This window comes from Apis dorsata, unplaced genomic scaffold (assembly GCF_000469605.1).
Source record: "Apis dorsata unplaced genomic scaffold, Apis dorsata 1.3 scaffold_98, whole genome shotgun sequence".
Lineage (NCBI taxonomy): Eukaryota > Metazoa > Arthropoda > Insecta > Hymenoptera > Apidae > Apis > Apis dorsata.
The window spans coordinates 761772-783027 of record NW_006263396.1 but is presented as its reverse complement, the minus strand read 5'-3'; the positions used below and the strand labels follow the sequence as shown (position 1 = coordinate 783027).

At 27.0% G+C, this 21256-nt stretch overlaps 3 protein-coding genes across 6 annotated transcripts in view; 2 read left to right on the top strand and 1 right to left on the bottom strand.

Moving 5' to 3' along the window:
• Positions 1 to 1100: 1100 nt before the first annotated feature.
• On the top strand, positions 1101 to 15718 carry LOC102670886 (protein pinocchio). Of its 3 annotated transcripts, none has more exons than XM_006612055.1 (5): positions 1101 to 1374; positions 8566 to 8638; positions 12418 to 12549; positions 13644 to 13773; positions 14659 to 15718. In XM_006612055.1, the coding sequence occupies exons 2-5, from the start codon at positions 8586 to 8588 to the stop codon at positions 14767 to 14769; spliced, it is 426 nt and encodes a 141-aa protein (XP_006612118.1). In that variant the 5' UTR covers positions 1101 to 1374; positions 8566 to 8585; the 3' UTR covers positions 14770 to 15718. The 3 variants fall into 3 exon arrangements, with proteins under 3 accessions (XP_006612118.1, XP_006612116.1, XP_006612117.1); XM_006612053.2 differs by lacking the exon at positions 1101 to 1374 and adding an exon at positions 3427 to 3466; XM_006612054.2 differs by lacking the exon at positions 1101 to 1374 and adding an exon at positions 8267 to 8297.
• A 670-nt stretch (positions 15719 to 16388) lies between these two features.
• Positions 16389 to 21256, bottom strand: part of LOC102681493 (succinate dehydrogenase [ubiquinone] flavoprotein subunit, mitochondrial) — an 8276-nt gene continuing 3408 nt past the window's right edge. The window contains exons 4-11 of one of the 2 annotated variants that reach the window (XM_006612048.2): positions 19901 to 20299; positions 19662 to 19830; positions 19184 to 19350; positions 18763 to 18989; positions 18544 to 18688; positions 18150 to 18454; positions 17971 to 18071; positions 16389 to 17871 (exon numbers count right to left, since the gene is read on the bottom strand). In XM_006612048.2, coding sequence (XP_006612111.1) covers positions 17985 to 18071; positions 18150 to 18454; positions 18544 to 18688; positions 18763 to 18989; positions 19184 to 19350; positions 19662 to 19830; positions 19901 to 20299 — 1499 coding nt within the window. In that variant the 3' untranslated portion in view covers positions 16389 to 17871; positions 17971 to 17984. Of the gene's footprint in view, positions 17894 to 17970; positions 18072 to 18149; positions 18455 to 18543; positions 18689 to 18762; positions 18990 to 19183; positions 19351 to 19661; positions 19831 to 19900; positions 20300 to 21256 lie in introns of both variants that reach the window. The other variant, XM_006612049.2, reaches the window with a different exon arrangement.
• The window catches only part of LOC102681360 (NKAP family protein-like), a 1410-nt gene continuing 877 nt past the window's right edge, over positions 20724 to 21256 (top strand). Inside the window, exons 1-3 of the mRNA XM_006612047.2 lie at positions 20724 to 20882; positions 21036 to 21135; positions 21203 to 21256. Of these exons, the coding sequence (XP_006612110.2) occupies positions 20746 to 20882; positions 21036 to 21135; positions 21203 to 21256 (291 nt within the window). The 5' untranslated portion in view covers positions 20724 to 20745. The remainder of the gene's footprint in view (positions 20883 to 21035; positions 21136 to 21202) is intronic.

The window sequence follows — 21256 nt, the reverse complement described above, 5'->3', positions numbered from 1 at the left end:
ATCGTTTTTGTAATTTCAGGGTCGATTAATTGTTTTAATAGAATTGAATGTAGTGTAGAAATTTAATTAAAATATAAATATAATCAATTGTTGTATACACGACATTTAAAAACATTGAAATAATTAATATTTAAAATTGCATCTAATGAATATTAAATTAAAAAAAAAATTATAAGATTAAAAAATGTTAAGATAAAATAAAGAAAACCAAGAACGATAAAAATATATCTTGTCTTGAATTCTAAATATTATAATTTTAAGGAGCCGGATAATTTGATTTCTGAAATTATAATATATGGCTTTAATTTTAAATTAATTTTTAATTTTAATATTATGGATTGCAATTTAAGAATGATAAATCGCGCGTTTTCTTTTTTCTTTGTTCGTTCATTTAAACGCAGAAAGCATAAAGACGACAAGAAATCGATAACCAATAGCGCATTACTGAATTTGAGAATCCCTGCCGCGTCTAATCTGCAAAAGGTGGCTTGATGTATGCCCGCTTATGAATGCAACACCGAGGGCGGTGACATTTTAACGTTAAAGATAAACCTACGCTTTTCTTTTTTTCCGCATAATTTGGCGGGGTGTGTGCACACGTGACACTGCCTTTCGTTTCCTGGGGTTCTTACATCCTGCTGCGTGGGAGATCTTTTTGTCTTTGATTGCATTCCTTGTTCCCCTACATACATCTGTAACTATATAAAAGTTTGTCAAGTATGTTTTCCTTATTCTTACAACATCGCTTTCCATCGAAGATATAAAATTATAGTTTGAAACTTTAATATTATAAAATATATGTATATTTTTAAAGGATCGTTATTCTTGAAATCACAAAGATCAGTAAAATTTCTACATCTTCTTCATGGGCATCATCGAATCTCTAAAATTCAACAGCGATAAGATTCGTTATCGTACGAGCTGTTCATTATTTATTTATGAACATGTGTCCGTACACGCCGGCGCCACGCGCGGAGAATCCCTGCTCCTCTATGTGTGTCCGCACACAACAATCTTAAATACACATACACACACAGTTATTCGTACTTGCGCAGATGGGGGTTTTCTGCCTCAGCTTTCCTCTCTCCCCACTATCGCGCCGTCCGACGATTGCCACGATGCCCAACCCACACCGCGGTTATAAAAGGCTCCCACACAACTGCACTACCTTCAGTCAGACTCAAAACATCGTAGCTGTTTGTTGTCTTTGCTGTCTGATTTGATTTTTTTCATACGAAATTCGTAACCGTCGCTTATTCGCCGAGGTTCGACGTTTCGTACGTGTTTGATTATAAAGTTCGAAAACGTAGTGAAAGACAGTGCGCATATTTTGTGCTTCATCTGCCGTCCAGTTTTCGAAGATTTCTACGAAATGTAAGTTTTAGAGTTTATACACATTGCCATGCGCACACAAATCCGCATTACAAACGTCGCAGATCGCGTTAATATTTGTGTAAGAACAACAGTGTACATGAATATATGTGTGTTAAAAAAAAAAAATTGAATCGATGTTTAATTTGATGAAACGTGAACATTGAAATAAAGTGTCTCATTATGCGACTTTTGTAACAAAGTATCGGATTATCTCTCTTTGAAACGTTGCGTTCACCATGCTTTCACCATGCCTTCCTTTTAAGAAAGCACGCTGAGCACTAAAGTTTTCTTTTTACGTCGAACTTGTTCATGATATTCGTTTGTATAGAAAACGGTAGAGTTTCGCTTTCAAAAGTAACAGTACAATCTATAAAAAGGGTCTTATATATTCAAAGAAGGGAGGAGGGGAAGGTTTAGAAGCGACACATGCATAGAAAGCGAAGAGACGAACGTAGCGTGGGAATCAATACTCTCAACGGCAAACTTCATGACTAACTTCAGATTGGTTCTTCCTTGTGACGCCCAACGATCGTCCATCGACCAAAGTTTTGAGTTCAGGTCGATGATCGAAGAACCGTTAGATGAAAAATTTTTGACGCGTTATTATTTTTTATTATTAAACATTTATGTTATTAACCATTTGACGTTTTCGATTAATAAAAAACTTATCAACTGTTTAAAAATTCGTAAATCTTTAATATGACAAAGTCGAGTTTTTGATTGTAACGTTGGTAACATTTTTAAGAGTTTGGAATGTTTGTATTGCGTGTTTCGATCGACAAACGAGTACACGGGTGAGTGGTTAATTTTGCGAAGACATCGTCTGTGGCCAACGAACGAGGTCATACCTCGATGTTACTTCGTTTGTTTGTGTAAAGGCTCGCTGGAAACCCGTTACGCCACTCGTGTGACGGCAAATTCCAGAGGTGGAATTTTAATTTCTCAATCCTGTTAACGCTTCGTTGCATTCCTACCCGTTTCATGCATGTCTTGCAATCTTTTCATCATTCGTCTAAACATAAAATTCAATAATACGAAAAGGATTAACCTTATGATTATTTACCAATTTTTATTTTTAATAGATTTAAAATTTTTTCATTTAATTAACTAAACATAAATATGATTATACATATTTAAAATTTATGAGAATAATTCAAAGTGACTTTTTTTTTATTTTTACTCGTAAAATATGTTCTACTTCGAATTTTTATAAAGATCATATCTCATTTCCTGTCATAAAACATTTTACGATTAAAGTTTTCTGTTTTCACTTTAATAAATGTTTGCAAAGGTCACAATTTATATTTTTTTTACGTTAATTTTTTGTAATTATTTATATTTATATTATATATCGTGTCTTTTCCATTGGAAAAATTTTTTATTCTCTTGCCATATTTAATGTTATTATCTAGAAAAAGAAATTGTGTTCTTTTATAATTCTGTGCGAATATTATGCAACGAAGGTCCTTGCAATGTCGCTGCTTCACGACAATTCAAATGTTGCGATTATATAAAGTCAGTGGAACGTATTTTGTTGTTACGCGACTAACATGAATGTTATATTTCATATAAATCATCACATATTTGTAACTTTATCCTTATTTCTAATTAATTCTGACTTGATTAAATTTTTTTAACAATTTTAACATTCAGATTATTTAAATATGTAAATCATATTGTATTTTAAATATAAAATATTCTATCGTATTTAAATTCTTAATATAAAACTCTTATAATCTAATATGATATTTCCCAACTAGTATGCAATAATATTTCTCAGTTTTTGTAACACAAGATACATGTATCATAAACAAAGAAGCTTTCCTGTTGCTTCTTTTGTGGCATATTTCCAAACAGGAAACTGTAAAAAATAAGGTAAATCGAATTTCCATTCCGCCTCTCGCAGTTAAAACGACCTGATTCCGTGTTCACTTTGTATCCATGCATCCGCGTGGGAGTTTAACCAGAATAGTCGACGAGGTCGATCGATATCTCGAATTCAGCTTCTCTCTCGAGAGACTGTCGTGATCTCGAGGGTTGTTGGCCTCGTTTCAACCCCTTCGGATAATGTTAATGTACAAAGTATCGAAAGACAAGTATCATTCAAGTCATGAATCAATAACATTGAAAGTTTTTTTTGAGAAATTCTTTCTTTCTGCCTCTTAATTAAGTATGATGCAATAGATATGTAAATATTTTTCTTCGATAGCAAATTTTTTCAAACAATTATTTGCAAAAAACAATATTAATGTATAAATTATAATATGACCGGTTCTATGATATTAAAAGTACGGAAAAAGATAAATTGACGTTTTCATCTTAAGCCAGTTTGTAAATCATGAAGAGCTTACAGGTAGGTCACACATTTAGGTTAGTTCCGTGCCCACTCGAAAGCGAAATCGAAATCGAACAGAAAGCGTACTATATACAATACATATCCGCTTTCATCTTTAACTTGTCTCTACTGAAAAATAAAGAAATAAAATATTAAAAAAAAAAATTTGTCGAAATATACGAAACAAATGAAATCGTATAAAAAGAAATATAATAATTTATAATAGATATTGAGCTTGTATATTATACAAATATTCCACTTTTAAACTCAAGCACGTATTGCATGGATTTAAAATATATTGAAATCGGAGACGAACGCGAACGAATTGCACAATATAAATATGTCTTATCTTCTACGCAAAAATTATATATACATGAAAAAATTAAATAAACGTTTATCAAATAAAATATATCATAACAAAATTCAACAAAATATAAATATTAAATTTAATTTAATCAAATAAATCGTATCTATAAAAATTTCTTAATATTTAACTTGAAAACTAAAATCATTTTTTTATTTCATTTATATTTTAACACAATTCATATAAAACTTGAAATAGAAAGATTAAATAAAATGAATTCTAATTTCCGAGCAATATTCGAATACAGTCAGCGACTTCAGACTATTTATAATTAACTATAATATCCTATATTTGCAAATCCTTTTTTTAAAATTTTTCTATTTTGATGTACGAATAGAATATAAAAATCGTAATCGCACGAAGAAATACCTTGACTACTAACCGCCTTGGGATGCTTGCCAGTAGTTCCCGAACCCATTTTCTTCGTAAACTAACGGCTTGAAAGAGGCGAAAGCATCTTGATGTTAATCTTAGAGGCTCGTCACATGAAGAGAGTAAAAAAAATGTTGTGAAGTAATCGGATTTTCATTTTTTCAGTCAATGTTTTTTTACTTTAATTTAATTTTAAGTTAATTCACTATTAATTTAATTTAATAATTTTATGAAGTTTCACTTCATTCATTTAAAATAAAATTATAAATAAAACTATATTTTTAAATATAATACGATCTCAAGAACTTTTTTCATTCAATAAAATAATCGATACTTAAATATTTTATATGTACAGTTTAGGTATATATAAGTATCTATAATTTATTTATAGAATATGCCTCTGAATTGTAAACTTTTAATTTTAATATGGTCGTAATACAATTTTTATTCAAAAGTACAATTATTACGTCAATATTCCTTAGTCTAATTATTCAAGTTTTCGATACGTTATCGTTGTGGCTTTGTAACGTCATATTCACGTTTCATTAAAAGTTTTAACCACGGTAAAATTTTTCTCGAACATTAAAGTATGGAAAATCGATAAGTTTTTGGATTAAATTCAAAGCGTATCAGAGCTTATGAGATATCGAGTGGACAAAAATTATCTGCGCAGTAGACACTCGTTATCTCGTGAATTTGTCGATGTTAGTCGAAAATAACGGAAAGGCGATCAGCAGAGTTAAAATTCTTGAGTATCTCGTCAAACCGTATGTATCTATTGATCTCGTGAGAGATATTCGGGTAATTTTAAAAATGATAGAATATCTTGAATATTTTTCTAGATTAAATCATTAATCGTAAAAATTAAAACGTTTAATATATAAAAATTGGATAATAATATTATTCCAATCGTAATTTTCAATGTGTACAAATGCAATCGATTCAGATGTGTATCTATGTTTAGTTGAAAATGTGACATGACTATAGAATGATGCTCTTCTACATTTTCTACTTTGGAGTTTAAATTAAAAATAATTTGTACATTTATAGAATCGTCTATTTTTACGATTGTACTAATGCTTTTAGAAATGAGGTAGCTCTGAGACACGTGAGAATATCCTTTATTTAGCAATTTTTTTGCTCTCTTTTATTTGCTCTCATTATCCTTTTATTTTGATCCACATTCGTTCGACAACGATCAAAATATCTATAATTATTGATTTTTTTTTCTTTAAAAGATAATAATCTTTTAAAAGTGTATAAAATCTTATAAAAGAATAAAAAATATTTGAACAATAAGAATATTGATATAAACGTAAATCGATATCGTGAAAATAAAAAAATATAAAATTTTATTATTATTATACAATGATAAAATAACAAAAAATATTCATTATATATACGATATCGTAATACATATTCATAGAAAACGTAATTACTTATCTCTATTTTATAAATGCATCTATCTAATGAATATTAAATAATGAATTAACTTCGGGTTCATTGGTCGCGAAAAATACATACGCGCGAATATTAAAGGAAATTATGCCTTTTGCGATAATGAAAAAACTGTGCATTTATTTCCAAGTTTATTGCGATTGCGCTTGTGTTTAGTTTAGTTATGCAAATACGAATTCTATTTCTTTCGATTCTTTTTCTTGCCTTCTTTTTTTTTTTTTTTTTTTTTTTAATTTAACACGATATCGATTTTTTATCCAACCATTCCGTAGCCATTTTATAATTTCGCGTTATTATATATATATATTTTTTTCATAAATAATTTAAAAAAAATAATGGTTCTATAAAAGAAACTATAACAGTCACATAATCCTATCATGATGTTCTTTTAAAGGTAGATATAACATCGATCGTGTACACGATTGAAAGTTAAGAATGTAAAAACATTTCAGTGAATCAGTGCACGTATTCGTCACGCGAATTCAATAAGAAAGCTTACTATTGCAAACAATGATGACGTCAAAGAGAAATATTTATCGGTTTTTTTACAACGCGACGTTCCTCGTTATTAAGCGTATTACAGACGTATTGTGAAATAAAATACGTTGGTACAGGACTATCGAACGAGTTGGAAAATTACGCGTTACGTATTTTTATTTCTTTCTATTTTTCTCTCCTTTCAGGTGAAGGTGACACATTTTTTTTCCAACCACGATTCCATTCCATCTTGTCTGCCAATCGTAAAATCTTTTTTTATTTATATATAAATATATATAATTGGATAGTCATCTGCACTAATCAATCTTTAATTTATATCTCAATGATATCGATTAATCGTATTTCCTAAATAAAGAAAAAAAATATTATTCATGGCGATATTCTATTTTTTTCTTAATTAAATTTACATTTAATGTGCATTTAATATGTGTATAATGTATTTTATACGATTAGATGAAGATAACCAATATTTATAACTGAATTAATTAAATTGATATGGTAATTAAACAAGTTTCTTTCGAGCAAGTTTCTTCCAACTTGTGAATGCGATATATACTGATTTAAATTTCATCGTACGATGGAGGAATATTTTAAGCGTCAACTTTTTATAAAACTTTAAATAAAAATTCACGAAATCGCAAAGGAAATCTTAAGTTAAAATTACAAAGTAATCGTTACGAGTAAATCGGATCATCTGACAATTGCGCGTAACTAGAAATGACTCGTTTCAATACGTACTAAATAACAACATCTTTTATAACAATGGAATTCTCTGGAATACTCTAACGTAATAAAGTTAAGAAACCGTAAAACCCCCCCTCGACACATTGTTTAGATAGAATGGCCAGAATATTTATTTTATTCCCTTCATAATTCCTTTGTAATTCACAGTTTATTGCTTCGTAAATTATTGTATATCGATTTTGAAAAGATATACGAACAAAAGCGTTAAAATTTCTACACGAAATAATTAGCAATATCCAATGATTTATTGCCCCGCAATTAGTTTCTTCCAAAGTCTGACCGATGATTCAACTTTAAAATTTGCCGTGCAATACTATGATATATATATATATATATATATATATACAACATGTATACAATTTTTACGCGCCAATTTTAAAACGTAATAATCAAATCGGCTATAATAAAAATATATTTTCAATCTTGTTAATCGTTTCAATCTATAAACGACACGCCATGCATCTTTTTTCTGTATATTTCTTCTCTACTGCACAAGTAAATAATGGTTTTTTTTTTTTTCTTTTTTTTTTTTGATGTTAAATAAAAGTCGTTTGTGTAAATCATTATCGAGACACGTGTACCAATTTTCTCACCTTGATTTGCTTTTCTAAGAATACATCAAGGCTTTTCTACGTTGATAATAAAATCAGGTATGCATTGCCAATGTGTCAATAATAAAATCCTTGACATTCCCCCATTCGACCCTGTATCGATATTGGAATCTCGTTTTATTGTTACTATTGCAGCATTACTCCTACGATCGATTTTTTATACGTGCAAAATGATTTTCAATACTGCACTGCCGTGCAATCTGTACACATATTCGTATCGGTAAACTGAAAAAAAAAAAAAATGATAAAATATTACAATATTTTAAATTAAGAAATCTTTTCGACAAGTTTATTTTATTTAATTTTAATGTTAATTGTCATCGTGTAAAGAAAAAAGAAAAAGCATATGGCTATAAAACAGGCTATTATACAATATGTTACGTCGTGAAAACTCGGATCGGTCGAAATAAAGAATTCAGTGCGTGTGCCGTGTGTATCAGTTGGCTTTCGTTTCTCTCTCCGGGGGGAAAGTAAATGTTCTGTTCTGTGCCAAGGTGAGGCTATCTAAGGTGAAACTTATCACGGATGTGTCCTTCGCGTTTACACGTTCCATATACCGCAATTTCAGTTAATCGATTTTAATTCTTTCATTATTAAAAATAACTACGAACATCTGAATTTTCGTTTTAATTTTCTATTGTTTTTATTGTGCAATTAGTTCCTTATTTTAGCCCCTTGTTGCTAGGGGAATTTTTTTAACGAGTACAATCTAGATCGATTACAACGATAACAATATAAAATACTAAGTGCAATAACAAGCGACTTCGATTATTCGCTAATGCTTATTAATGCTTATTATTCTTTTGCAGTTTTAACGCATCAAAACAACATGTCTGTGACTACAACCGTGCAACCAGCTACTGAGAGTCTTTCTCGCCATGGGTGAGTTTTTTTGAATATTTTAATATTTTGAAAACTTTGGAAAAGGATTTCTTTTTTGTTTTCAACAATTTTTCGTAACAAGATATTGCAAATTTTCAAAGAACAATGTCGGAAAAAGAAAGAATTTCGCGAATCATCTTTTTCTGTTTTATCTACGGATGGTCAATATCTTTCAGCGATTCATAAAGCTGAGTGAAAATGCACGATTTTGAGCACAACGTTTGTGTATATTTTTCTACGACATCGTAGATCTTCAATTTAAATTTGTGCATCGTGGAAAACGATTTTGAAATTTGATGGCAACGATTTATTCAATCGATCTATTTTTATTTTTATCGAATTGCTAATAAAATATTCATAATTAAAAATTTGAAAGATAATTCAAATAGAATTTTTCAATAATTTTCAATAATTTGAGAAATATAATATAATCGCTTAAAATAAATATTTTGCATTTGAAGCAAAAAAAAAAAAAAAAAAAAAAAAAAAAAAAAAAAAAAAAAAATATCTAAGTTTGTGGAATTATTTTTAAATGAATTATTCGTAGAATTTATTTTACATAATTCAAGGCACGTGGCTGAAATGTGGCGCCTATAGTTATTACGCCATTGAAAAATTACGAAGGACAAAAAAAAAAAGAAGAAACATCTAAGATCTTGTCAGATTTAAATCAATATCCAATTGTTCCGTTTAGTTCTATTTAAAGAGAAGACTTATAAAATCTTGCACAGTTTCATGTAAATCATTGGTGGAAACTTATTTATAGAAAATCTAAAAGTAAAATAGATATTTTGAGAATTCTCAGAAGTTTGCCTTATATTAGAATAAATTTTTGTTATATTCACGATTTTCCTCATTCTATATATATTTTTTTTTTTATTAAAGAAACGCTAATATTTTCTCATCTTATTTAATTAATTATCTTAACATTATATATTATATTAACATAACATAACATTAACATAATTCTCGACAACGTGTTAAATTAATATAATGTAAATATATATATAAATATATATATATTGAAAGAAATTTTAAAACAAAGATTTTATTTTTATGAATTGTTCAATTATTATTATATAATTTATAAATTTCTCGTATTCAATATTGATTTCTCAAATAATTTTCAATATTTCAGTTTCAGCTGCATTTTAGTTAAAAATTCCATTTATATTTACACGATAATACCTATAGTGTACGAAGAATTTCACAATGCATCATTTAACTTCATCGCAGTTAATTAATATTTAACGCGTGCCGGAAATTCTCAAAATTGCTGCACGAGAGAGAAAGAGGTATCCTCCAACCTACACGGTTAAGTTTTTTTCTTGTTTAATAATGCGCACAAATTTGTTACCACGTGTCATGTGCAAAAGACAAACCACGAGCACTTTTGCATAATTTACTTAAGTTATCCTAAGAAAAACAAGAAAAATTTATAATTTACGTCAAAGATCAGTAGATAAATTATGATGATGATCATAAGAGGGGAAGAAAAAAAGGAATTTATGAAGTAAAAATGATAATAATGAAATTAAAATGATGTGCGAGAAGCACATGTTTATTAATAGATAAACATAAATTGCATAGAATATAAACAAAAAAATAAAAGACACAAAATAAAAAAAATAATTATAAATTAATATCGATGACAAATATTATTGTTGTATTAATTTAATATATAGAAGATTTTTTTATGAGAAAATTGAATGAACGAAATAGATGAATAATTTAAATTTTTTAAATTTTCTTTCTAAAGCTTTCAATTTTCAAATATACTTAATAAAATAAAATCTATCTTCGATAAAGTTATGTGAAAAAATGTAGGTATACAAAAAAGAATAATAGTGTTCATGATTTTATAGAAAGAAAAGATTTTATAGGAAAATTATTTTTGAATAAATTAAAAAAATTATGAATATTTTTATTGCACATCTTAAAACTGAATTTTTAATATAATTATAAAAAATTAATATTATTATTAATAATTAATAAATATTTATAAATATTTTTATAATTATTAATAAAATTAATTATAAAAATATAAATAATCCTGTATTCTTATCAATTAATCTTATTGATTACATTGGTTGGTGTCACAATACTATTATTTTAGAATTCATAAATTTTGATAAAAGTGTATATTAAGTATATATTATTATACAGATATTTCAATAACTTATAAAAAAAAAAAATATCCTAGTAAAATTTTACTATGCGCATAATAATAGAATTTAAATTTTATCGCTTTATCATTTTTATGGTGTAATTACATTTTTTATTAAATAAGAGCAGTCATTTACACAATTTTACGGTGTAAATTAAATTCACTTATCTTTAATCAACTATAATTTGATACAAGTGGTACTCACATATTCGTCATGTGACAATTTAGATCTAACCTATATGGAAACGGATTGTTCCAATATTGTAACCGATAATACAATACAATACATAACCTTTTTCTCGCATGTTCTCTTACCATAAATTTCTTAGTAAATCATCTCAAGTGTTGAAGTATTATATGAATGGTAAAAAAGACAGCAGAGATTTACTAATTCCAAGATTTGCGCGTCATTCTTTCATACATGCAGAAAATTTATACGAATACGTTTATTACGTGCTCGTTCACGTTAGCATCACGTGAAAGGAACGTTTTTCTTCCTGATTTCCATGTTGCATATTTTAGCATACACATATATATGCATTCGTACCTACATTATTCTCCTTCCTGTTTCTGTCGCACCAGTTTTCCATTTTCTCGAATATTCAGTAGAAATATCACGCGAATATCGATTCTCGATCATGATTTAAACGAAACGTGATAAGTGAATAGAAGAATTTGCTTCCACTAACACTTTTGTTCGATCGTTATCGATCGATATATGAACCAATTATCTCAGTTATTTGCCGGGCCTTTTTCTTCTCTTTTCACAAGTATTCACCGACTAATTGTCTAAAATTTTATCAACACATTTTATATTTTGATAAAACATTAAAATCTTTGGGTAAAAGAATTGAATTAATTATAGATTTAATAAGTTATAATATATATATATATATATTTCTGATTGATTATTATTAAATTGGTAAAAATGAGAAAATTGATATATCTATGTACATAAATTTTGATTTTATACTTACTGATATGAACAGCAATGAATTTGTAAAAATCTGTAAAAAAAAATCCGATTGAATGTACAAAAGTTTTTAAGGTTAATTTTTTGATATATTCGAATCATTTTTGATAGCCATTTTATCTTAAAAAAATTTTGTGCACTTGATCAAATTATCGATCAAAGAATTTCTGATAAAATTTCTTGTTATCGTAAAATATCACGAATTTTATGATACTATTTTTCAAAATTTTATTAAAAAAATTAATTATATTAAATTAAGCAACGATTGATTACTTTTACGTATGACTTACGTAGTAGTATCTTATATTCTTTAATTTGAAGAATAGAATAATTAAAATGCGTTTAATGGAAAAGATCTGTCTTTAATCTTTGTGCTAGTATAAAAACTAATTTAAATTCATAGTTCTTGTTCGTATCCAGTGATGATTCTTTGAAAAAATAATGATTTCAATCTTTCTTCGAAATATCATTTCCTTAGATTACGTAACATTTGTACGTATCAAAATAAAAGTTATGTTTCTTGGAATATTGTAAATGACGATAACATAAGGAATAAATATTATATAATTACGATTGCATAGGTTAAAATGATGTAGAAAATTTTTCACATTGAAAATTATCCTTTTTATCATTTTGCAGAAGCAACATTTCTTTATCTTGCCACAGTTCGTGCGGAAGCGTTGACGATGGCCTCCAAGGATCTCATCCTCAGTATCAGGATACAATCCTTACTATTGAGGAACTTCGTGCTCAATTGAATTCTTGTTTCACGTAAGTTAACATGATTAAAAATCAATTTTGTTGCAATTAAAATTATTAGCAAAAAAAAAAAAAATAATAATAATAATCTTAAATTTTTAAAAAATAATTTGAATTCTGGAAATAAAGTTATATTTAATAAATGTAAAATTAAATATTTGCTGTGATTAACAGTAATAAGTAGTAGAAGTTACCAGAAACGATTAACTTAACCGGTTCTTTCTTCGCATTATTTTTAATATAGGTCAGTAATTATGCGCTCTCCTTGGGCTATTGACTTCTAATCGCTTCACGATCGTCCTGTATGCACAATTACTATCGCCCCACTTGAAAAAGCATGCACCATACATATCGAGACAAATAAGAATGTATAAAGTAACAAACAAGAATCTTGAGAATTCTATGACTATAGTCAAGTTGAACTTTTATCTCGACGTCAAACGGACAATAGATCGATAATAGAATCCGATATGATCCGAATTGCAATGATTGAATTTGTTCTAGACGTTAGTCTTATAACGCTTTGTCTTAGTCTTAATATTAGATATATCAATTGGATTGGAAAAATCCAGCTTAAATCTTCTAATTCTTGGACTCCATTGTTTCAATCAAATGTTGCGTAATTTATATTGCTATGGCTTGAATGATTCAAAATTTGGTTGAGATTAATTGATAATTCTTTTCCTGACAATTATTTTTAAATCACGCTTCTTTAAAAATTTTTTGTTCGACACGGGTTTAAACTTTTAATTTTAATTTTTCAAAACAATTTCTGAGAAATTAAATTAAATTTTAAAAAATAGTATGAAGATCACAGGATTTTTATGATTTCTAAATTTATTTATTAAAAATATGTAATAGAGCAATGATTGAACTTGGAACATTTTCATAACCTATTGGATTTATAATTAATTCCACTTTATGATTTTATAATTATAGAAATAAAGTATTAAAACACTTCTTTGTATGATCAATTTTTCTATTTTTTTTTTTATTATTATATATTCACTTTATTTTTATTAAGTAATAAATATTTTATTTTTTTTATAAATATTAAAAAATCAATGTCTTATTCTTCTCAAAAAATATATTTCTCATGTTTACAGATGTGGAGTTTCGTGGAGCGAAGAACACGTTTCTCTCGATTGTAGTGAATGTGGTGGTTATTCTCTTCAACGACCGTGCCCACTTTGTGACGGACGTTGCCGCACCTCGTGGAAACGCGACCTTACTATGGTAAGAATCTATTTTTGATCTATTTTTTTTCTCCTTGACCTATTGTGTATTCTATAAACATCTTTAAAAAAGAGTCTCAATTGATTCGTTATTTTTATCCATTTGTTTTCCGAATAAACGTGAACATTCATGATCGTGGAAAAAAAGAAATAAGAAATTGCTTCAGAACCTGTTAAAAAAAAAATAAAGAAATCTATTTTTAACCTATCTTTAATTTGAACACATTTATAAAATGCAATTTTTAATTAATTTCAGATTATAATTAAATTGTTGGGTAAGAAAATAAACAAAAGAGTATAAAAAGAAAAATCAATTTTAATGTTTGATATTAGACATAAAACTGACAATTGCTCTTATCGATTTCACGAATGGCATTTACAATAGCCCATGTTAACGCGAAGGTCACATCAACGACTGCTTTGTTCGCGATAAGCTGTAATAAGTTGGTCGTGCGAAGCAGTCGATAAAGGCTGAATTTAATGCCAACTTATAATAATAGAGTTTTAATAGCTCCGTTTCTTTTTTAATCAATGATTGAAGATTAAAGAATGGTGTGTAAAAAATATAACAAAAGATAAATATTACATTTACTAATGTTATATTTTTTTAAAAAATTTATAGATTTAAAAGTAATATAATAAAATAAATTTAAAAATAAAATGAAACGTACAAATTATATAACCATTTCTATATGATCAAGGACAGTAAAATACAATAGTTGATATTATTTTATTTTAAAATTACAATTGTTTGTTGTAAAAAAATATAATATAATCATTTTATTATAATTTAAAAAATAAATTTTATTTTTTTTACAAATACTTTGAATATTTAATGTATAATATATTAGAACAAATAAGTAAAAAGGTATTTTTTTTTTTACAGTCCCATGCCAGTGGTAAAGCAAGATGGATTGGTGAATGTGGACTGAGTTGCGGACCTTCTATCGAGGAACCATTGGTGCCCGCGTTGGAAAAGCTACGAGCTACTTCGTGAACGGTGTTCAACGACGAATGCATAGAAAGACGTTGTCGTATACCGTCAACAATGCACAAGACTTAATCCATCACCACCATCCATATAGCATCACCCCCACCACCATTGTGCGAGTTGAAAACGTGTGAATGTGGATTCTGGATGCATAGATGATACATTATGTTCCTCAGAAGCAAGAACGGGGACAAATAACATCGGACAATGAAACCGTTCTTTTCCCATGGCTTCCTGTTTGACGATGGCATTACGTTTGAACGATCCATTAGTGAAGAATCTTCTTATTGTCAGAGCTCTAGCGAATATCGCTATTTTCATCATCATGTATTAAAACGCCATCTGGATTTAAAAAAGCGAAAAATTACTATGCGGAATTTTCGCTATCGACGATGCTTCTTGATAGATCCATAATTAAGAATATAATGCAATATGACGTTCGATATCTTTGTATTATTATAAATTTCGAATCATATTTTATTCGAAATGTATATTAATTGTTGCGGCAAACTTCGACGCGTAATTTCATTATTTCAACAATTACACAATTCTGTATAAAATATCACAAAACAAATTGGGAAAATGGTTTTAAATTTAAAAAATTTTAAAAATTGATTTAATGAATTGATTTATTTGATGATTGATATGATTTTTAATAAATTAAATAATTTGGTAATTATACATTTAAAAAAAATTAATAAGGATTTTAATTATGTTTTGTTGATATTAATGGTTAGTTAATATTGGTGCAAATTTTCAAATTGCGTTTTATTATATATATATTTTACTGTAACGAAGTGTTGCAATATTTTGACAAAGATAGCGAGAAGATACTTGTACGAAATAGTAATAGATCGTGAATAAGTTGTTCTATTCTAAATCATCATCGCATTCATATCATTGTTTTACGGATCTGTAATAAATATTCCCATGTTTAGCTTGTAACAAAAAAGAACATTTTAGAACTTTATTAATTAATGCAATTTGATCTCGAAGAAATGCACAACGTTCCAGGTTTAAGTAATATTTTACGCGATTAAACAGTAAAATTTCTCATATTAGAGTGATTTGTAAAAAATTAATATTTTGAATATAATTCAAATGACATAAAAAAAATAATCTAAAGAATGGAAACAATATATTGTACTATTGAAAAGATTCATTAAATCAAAATTAGAAATCAAATTTTTACTGAAAAGTGAAAGACTATTAGTTTGATAATTAAAAAGAATTTGCAATATAATACATAAAAAGATGTTTTTTGTATTATATTAGTAGATTTAATCTTGTTAATTTAAATTACTAAATTATAAATGCAGTAAATTTTCTGTATACAATTAAAAATTCATTTCGTAGATTTTTGCATATTATATTAAAAATATATTTTTATTTGTCCGATTTGATGTTAAGTGCCGAGAATTACAAAATTAAGAAGCAGAACTGTGAAGAAATATCGGTCGAAGTATAAGAATTAATAAACTTGAAACTTTTTTTTACAAATTAAAAATACATCATGTTTCTGATAGAAAAAGAAAATCACGATTTTGCAAAATTACAAAATGTAATTTTAAATTTATCAAGTAAAAAATAGCAAATCTGAAACTTATTTTTCACTTACTGTTTTCCACGTAATATCACGTTTCTACTCAATTTTGGCTAAATAATACATAATTTACAAGAAAAATGATCAAAGAGAAGCATTTATGTTGGTGCCAATAATTTTATTGAATTTTTATCATTTCATATTATTTTTTAAAACGTTCATTAAAATATTTGTAATATTAGATTTCACAAAATGATTGTATAATTTATGCACAATTTATTTTTGAATATATCTGTGTATTCTTTGATGGTATAATGTTTCGTATGTGAGAACATATTCATTAAGTCCATGTTCATTTTAAATTAAATTGTAACTTGTAAACATTTTCTGAAGTATTAGCTACGAGCTTTAGTTTAATGCTTTAGAAAATATGTTTGGTAGCAATTTTTATTTAATCCGTAAAATTCTTATTTATGACCAGAACATAAAAATTATTATTATTATGGGTTTAATAAACGATATTCGTCAAGAATATAGTGTTTTTTTTTATAAATACAATATAGCAATAAATAAACAAAAATAAATACAATTTAATAAGAAAAACTTTATACGTACATTTTACACGGAAAAATAATTTTTATAAGTAGAAGAATGAAGATTTCTGTTTTATTGACAAATTTATGTACATATCATGCTGCGCAGCATATCTTTTCAGATTAAATTATATTAAAGTACACGATTTCATCCATGTACTTATTGATTTCGATATTATTCGAGATTATTTATGAAATATATGGTACGATAAAAATAATACATGACTGTTATAACAGGCAACGTAGAAACAGATAATCAAACAAAATCCAAACCAAGCTACATATTGAACGATATAAGTACTGTCACTCCAAACTAAAAACACAAACAGTATTATTCTATATTAGAGAATAAATTTATACTATCAAATACAAAATATGATCAAGATTTGATCACAAACAAATCAAGTTTAATTGTTATTCTTGTGATTAAGACTGTTTCTATATTAACCTGTTAATGTTAAGTATATAGCCGCATCTAAAGTGGCATACTCTTGCTGCACAACCTTTTAGGGAGTACTAGCTCATGAATTATCGTACAAAATATCTTCATTAAATAACTCTTAATATTATTAGATAGAATTTGCAAAATTGTTCGGTAGAAAAAGACATTATTCCGACTGAGAATTACAGAAAGAAAAATACTGAAAATTGTAGAGGTAGGCAGAACGTTCCTCCTTAAAAGATCTGTGCGTGAAATTATTTGCTGCCTGAATCACGCTAGAATATTTTACTATTCAATTTACATAAATGTAGCATTGATTTGCTAAGAGATCGATTAAAATCTTCTTTAAAATAATGAAGATAATTTCAGCACCATTATCCTACAAGGACAACTAATCTTGCTTGCAACACGTGCAAGTATTGACAAGAATTACACTTTGGTGCACGATCTGATTCACGTGCAATAATAAATAAAATTGCTGCATTGTAATGATAGGATATCGGTAACTTCTCCTTGTCGGTTGCTCCTTCCTGTACAAAAATTATTCAAATTCTACATATAGACAATTTTAAATAGATAAGACGAAAAAATTTTACTAAAAGGAATGTAAAAAAAATAAAATTATTTACTTCGAAAAAAAATTCTAATAGGAACGAATTGCGGGTGGAACTGTCGCACATTCCTGTTTATTTAAAGTATTGTCTATAACTGGTCTGAAATCGATAGATACCTAAAAAATAATTTAATTTATTAAGGGTGAACAGAAAGAAGTAATAGTTACATTATTTATTTTATATTTAATACTTACTTCTCCTGTTCTAACATTTATTTTTGTAAGTGTATGCTTTCGCCAATGTTGATCCAATGGTCTAGGTTTTTGGTTTTCTGTTGATTTACTGTAATCATATTCATCGATTCTATCTCTAAAATCTTCACGTGCATGAGCCCCACGACTTTCTTTTCTATTTTCAGCAGCTACTATTGTTTGCATGGCATTGATCATTAAATTTTGTAATTCAAGAGATTCTACAAGATCAGAATTCCATATCATAGATTTGTCCAACACCTTAAGATCGTTCAATTTTTTATATAAGGCAGACATCTTCTGACATCCTGATAGAATTTAAGAATACTTTAATTTCAAATATCATCATTTCTATTTTTAAAATAATTTTAAATTAAATTTTGATCTGAAATTATACCTTCTTGTAATGTTTCAGCTGTTCTGAATACTGCTGCATGAGTTTGCATAGTTTTTTGCATGCTCAATCTTAATTCTGCAGTAGAAACATTACCATTCGCATTTCTGACCCAATCCAAGTTCGCCACACTTTCTTCTCCGGCATTCTAAAATATATTTAGATTATGATAATAATTTTCCATTATATTATCTGATGGTCATAATAAAAATTTATGCTAACGGGTTTTAGAGGACCAATAGTTTCTCCTGGCTTATTTTCCGCTGCAATTGTTTTAGCACAGGCACGGCCGAATACAACTAAATCTAATAATGAATTTGCACCAAGACGATTAGCACCATGAACAGATGCACAAGCTGATTCTCCACAAGCGTAAAGTCCGGGCACAACTGTATCCTGATCATTTTTTCTCGTTAAAACCTGTCCTTTGTAATTTGTAGGTATTCCTCCTATATAATAAAATATATAAAATTATATAATTTAAAATATTAATATAAAAATATAATATAATATATAATATAATATTAATATAAATATATAATAAAATTTTTAATAATATGAAATTAAATTATATAACGTATTTATGATATTTATAAAATATAGCAATACATTTTTTGAAAAAAAAAAAAAATATTATACATACCCATGTTATAATGTACCGTAGGTATAACCGGAATAGGTTCTCTGGTTACATCAACTCCAGCAAATATCATTGCTGTTTCAGAGATTCCAGGTAGCCTAGCTGCTAACTGTTCAGGTGGTAAGTGATGTAATTGCAAATAAATATGATCTTTTTCAGGACCAACACCTCTAAATAAAAATAAATTATGTATATTATAATATGTATTATAATATTAATTAAATAATCTTTTGTGAATTAAATATTATTTATACATTTTTTAATATCTCAAAATTGAAAAATAATAAAAAATTGTCCATTTATTTCTTCTCAAATAGAATATTTAAGTAAATAATAACCATAAAATATGATTTGTTATATTTAAGTGTTAATAATAAATTTGTATCAATATATTTTTTGATATTGTTATAAATTTTGATAATAATATTTACTTTCACTTATTATATGATTTGAATATATTGTATACATTCATATAATTTACCTGCCTTCCCGAATTTCAATAGTCATAGATCTAGATACAACATCTCTAGAGGCTAAATCTTTTGCAACTGGAGCATAACGTTCCATAAACCTTTCACCTTCACTATTTACAAGATAGCCTCCTTCACCACGACTACCTTCTGTGATAAGACAACCAGCTCCATATATTCCTAAAATAATTTCATAAATACATAATATTACTATTTGATCATATGAAGCATTTTGTATATTATTTTATACCTGTAGGATGAAATTGCACAAATTCCAAATCTTGATTAGGTAAATTGGCTCTAGATATCATTGCAGTGCCATCACCAGTGCATGTATGAGCAGATGTACAAGAGAAATATGCACGTCCATATCCTCCAGTTGCTAATACTGTGTTTTTAGAATGAAAACGATGAAGTGTACCATCTTCCAAACAAAGAGCAATCACTCCTCTACACTCTCCACCTTCCATTAATAAATCCAGAGCAAAATATTCAACAAAATAATTACAGTCATAACTCAAGGATTGACCATATAATGTGTGAAGTAAAGAATGACCTGTCCTATCTGCTACACAGCAACATCTGTGAGCTTGGCCACCTTTTCCAAATTTCAGAGATTGTCCACCAAAAGCACGTTGATATATTTTACCTAAAATAGAAATTTATTTTATTATATCAGGAAAAATTTTATATTTGATGTAATATTTTAAATATATATAAAAGTTCAACTTATTAGTAATTTATAATTATTTTATATATAATTTAACTCTTATTTTCTCTTCTTCTATTATATTACAATTCTATTATATTATATACAAACTTTAATTTGAAATTAAAATTATATAATATAACCATATTCACATTATTAGAAATACAATAATATATATTTAAGTACATAGCAACCATAAAATATGATTTGTTATTTTTAAGTATCAATAACAAATTTATATCAACACATTTTTTGATATTGTTATAAATTTTGGTAGTAATAATATTTATTTCTTTAGAATAATAAATTTAAAATAATGTTTTTGAATAAAAATGTTGAAACATTGTTATAAATATTAAAAAGTTACAAATTATATATATTCAATTATGGATAAAAATATAAACCAAGAGAAAAATTGTGATGGATCTAATGAAGAAAATTTTAAAGATGGAGAATATAATACAAGTAAACAAATTAAAAAAATAATAGAGTCTAAATCAAATTCTAAACTGAAGTCAAATAGGTAATTTATATATTTTTATTATTTATTTTTATAATTTATCTGTTATAAATTTATTAATTATAATTATATAAATAATAATTTTCATTATTATTTATTATATATATATTATATTTATTATTATATTTATTATATATATATTTATTATTTACATAGTTTGAATCAAAGAGCCCATTCTCGTTCTCGTTCACCATATAAAAGTTCTAGACATTGGAGTTCCAATGCTTTTATAAATTTTGTTCAGGATTTCAGACAAGTAAGCACAAATTAAACATAAAATATTTATTTATTTAGTTTTAATACGAAGAAAAATATTTTTATAGAATTATGATGGTGTAAAAAGTAGTAGAATATTTCAAATGGCTGGTGAAAGATGG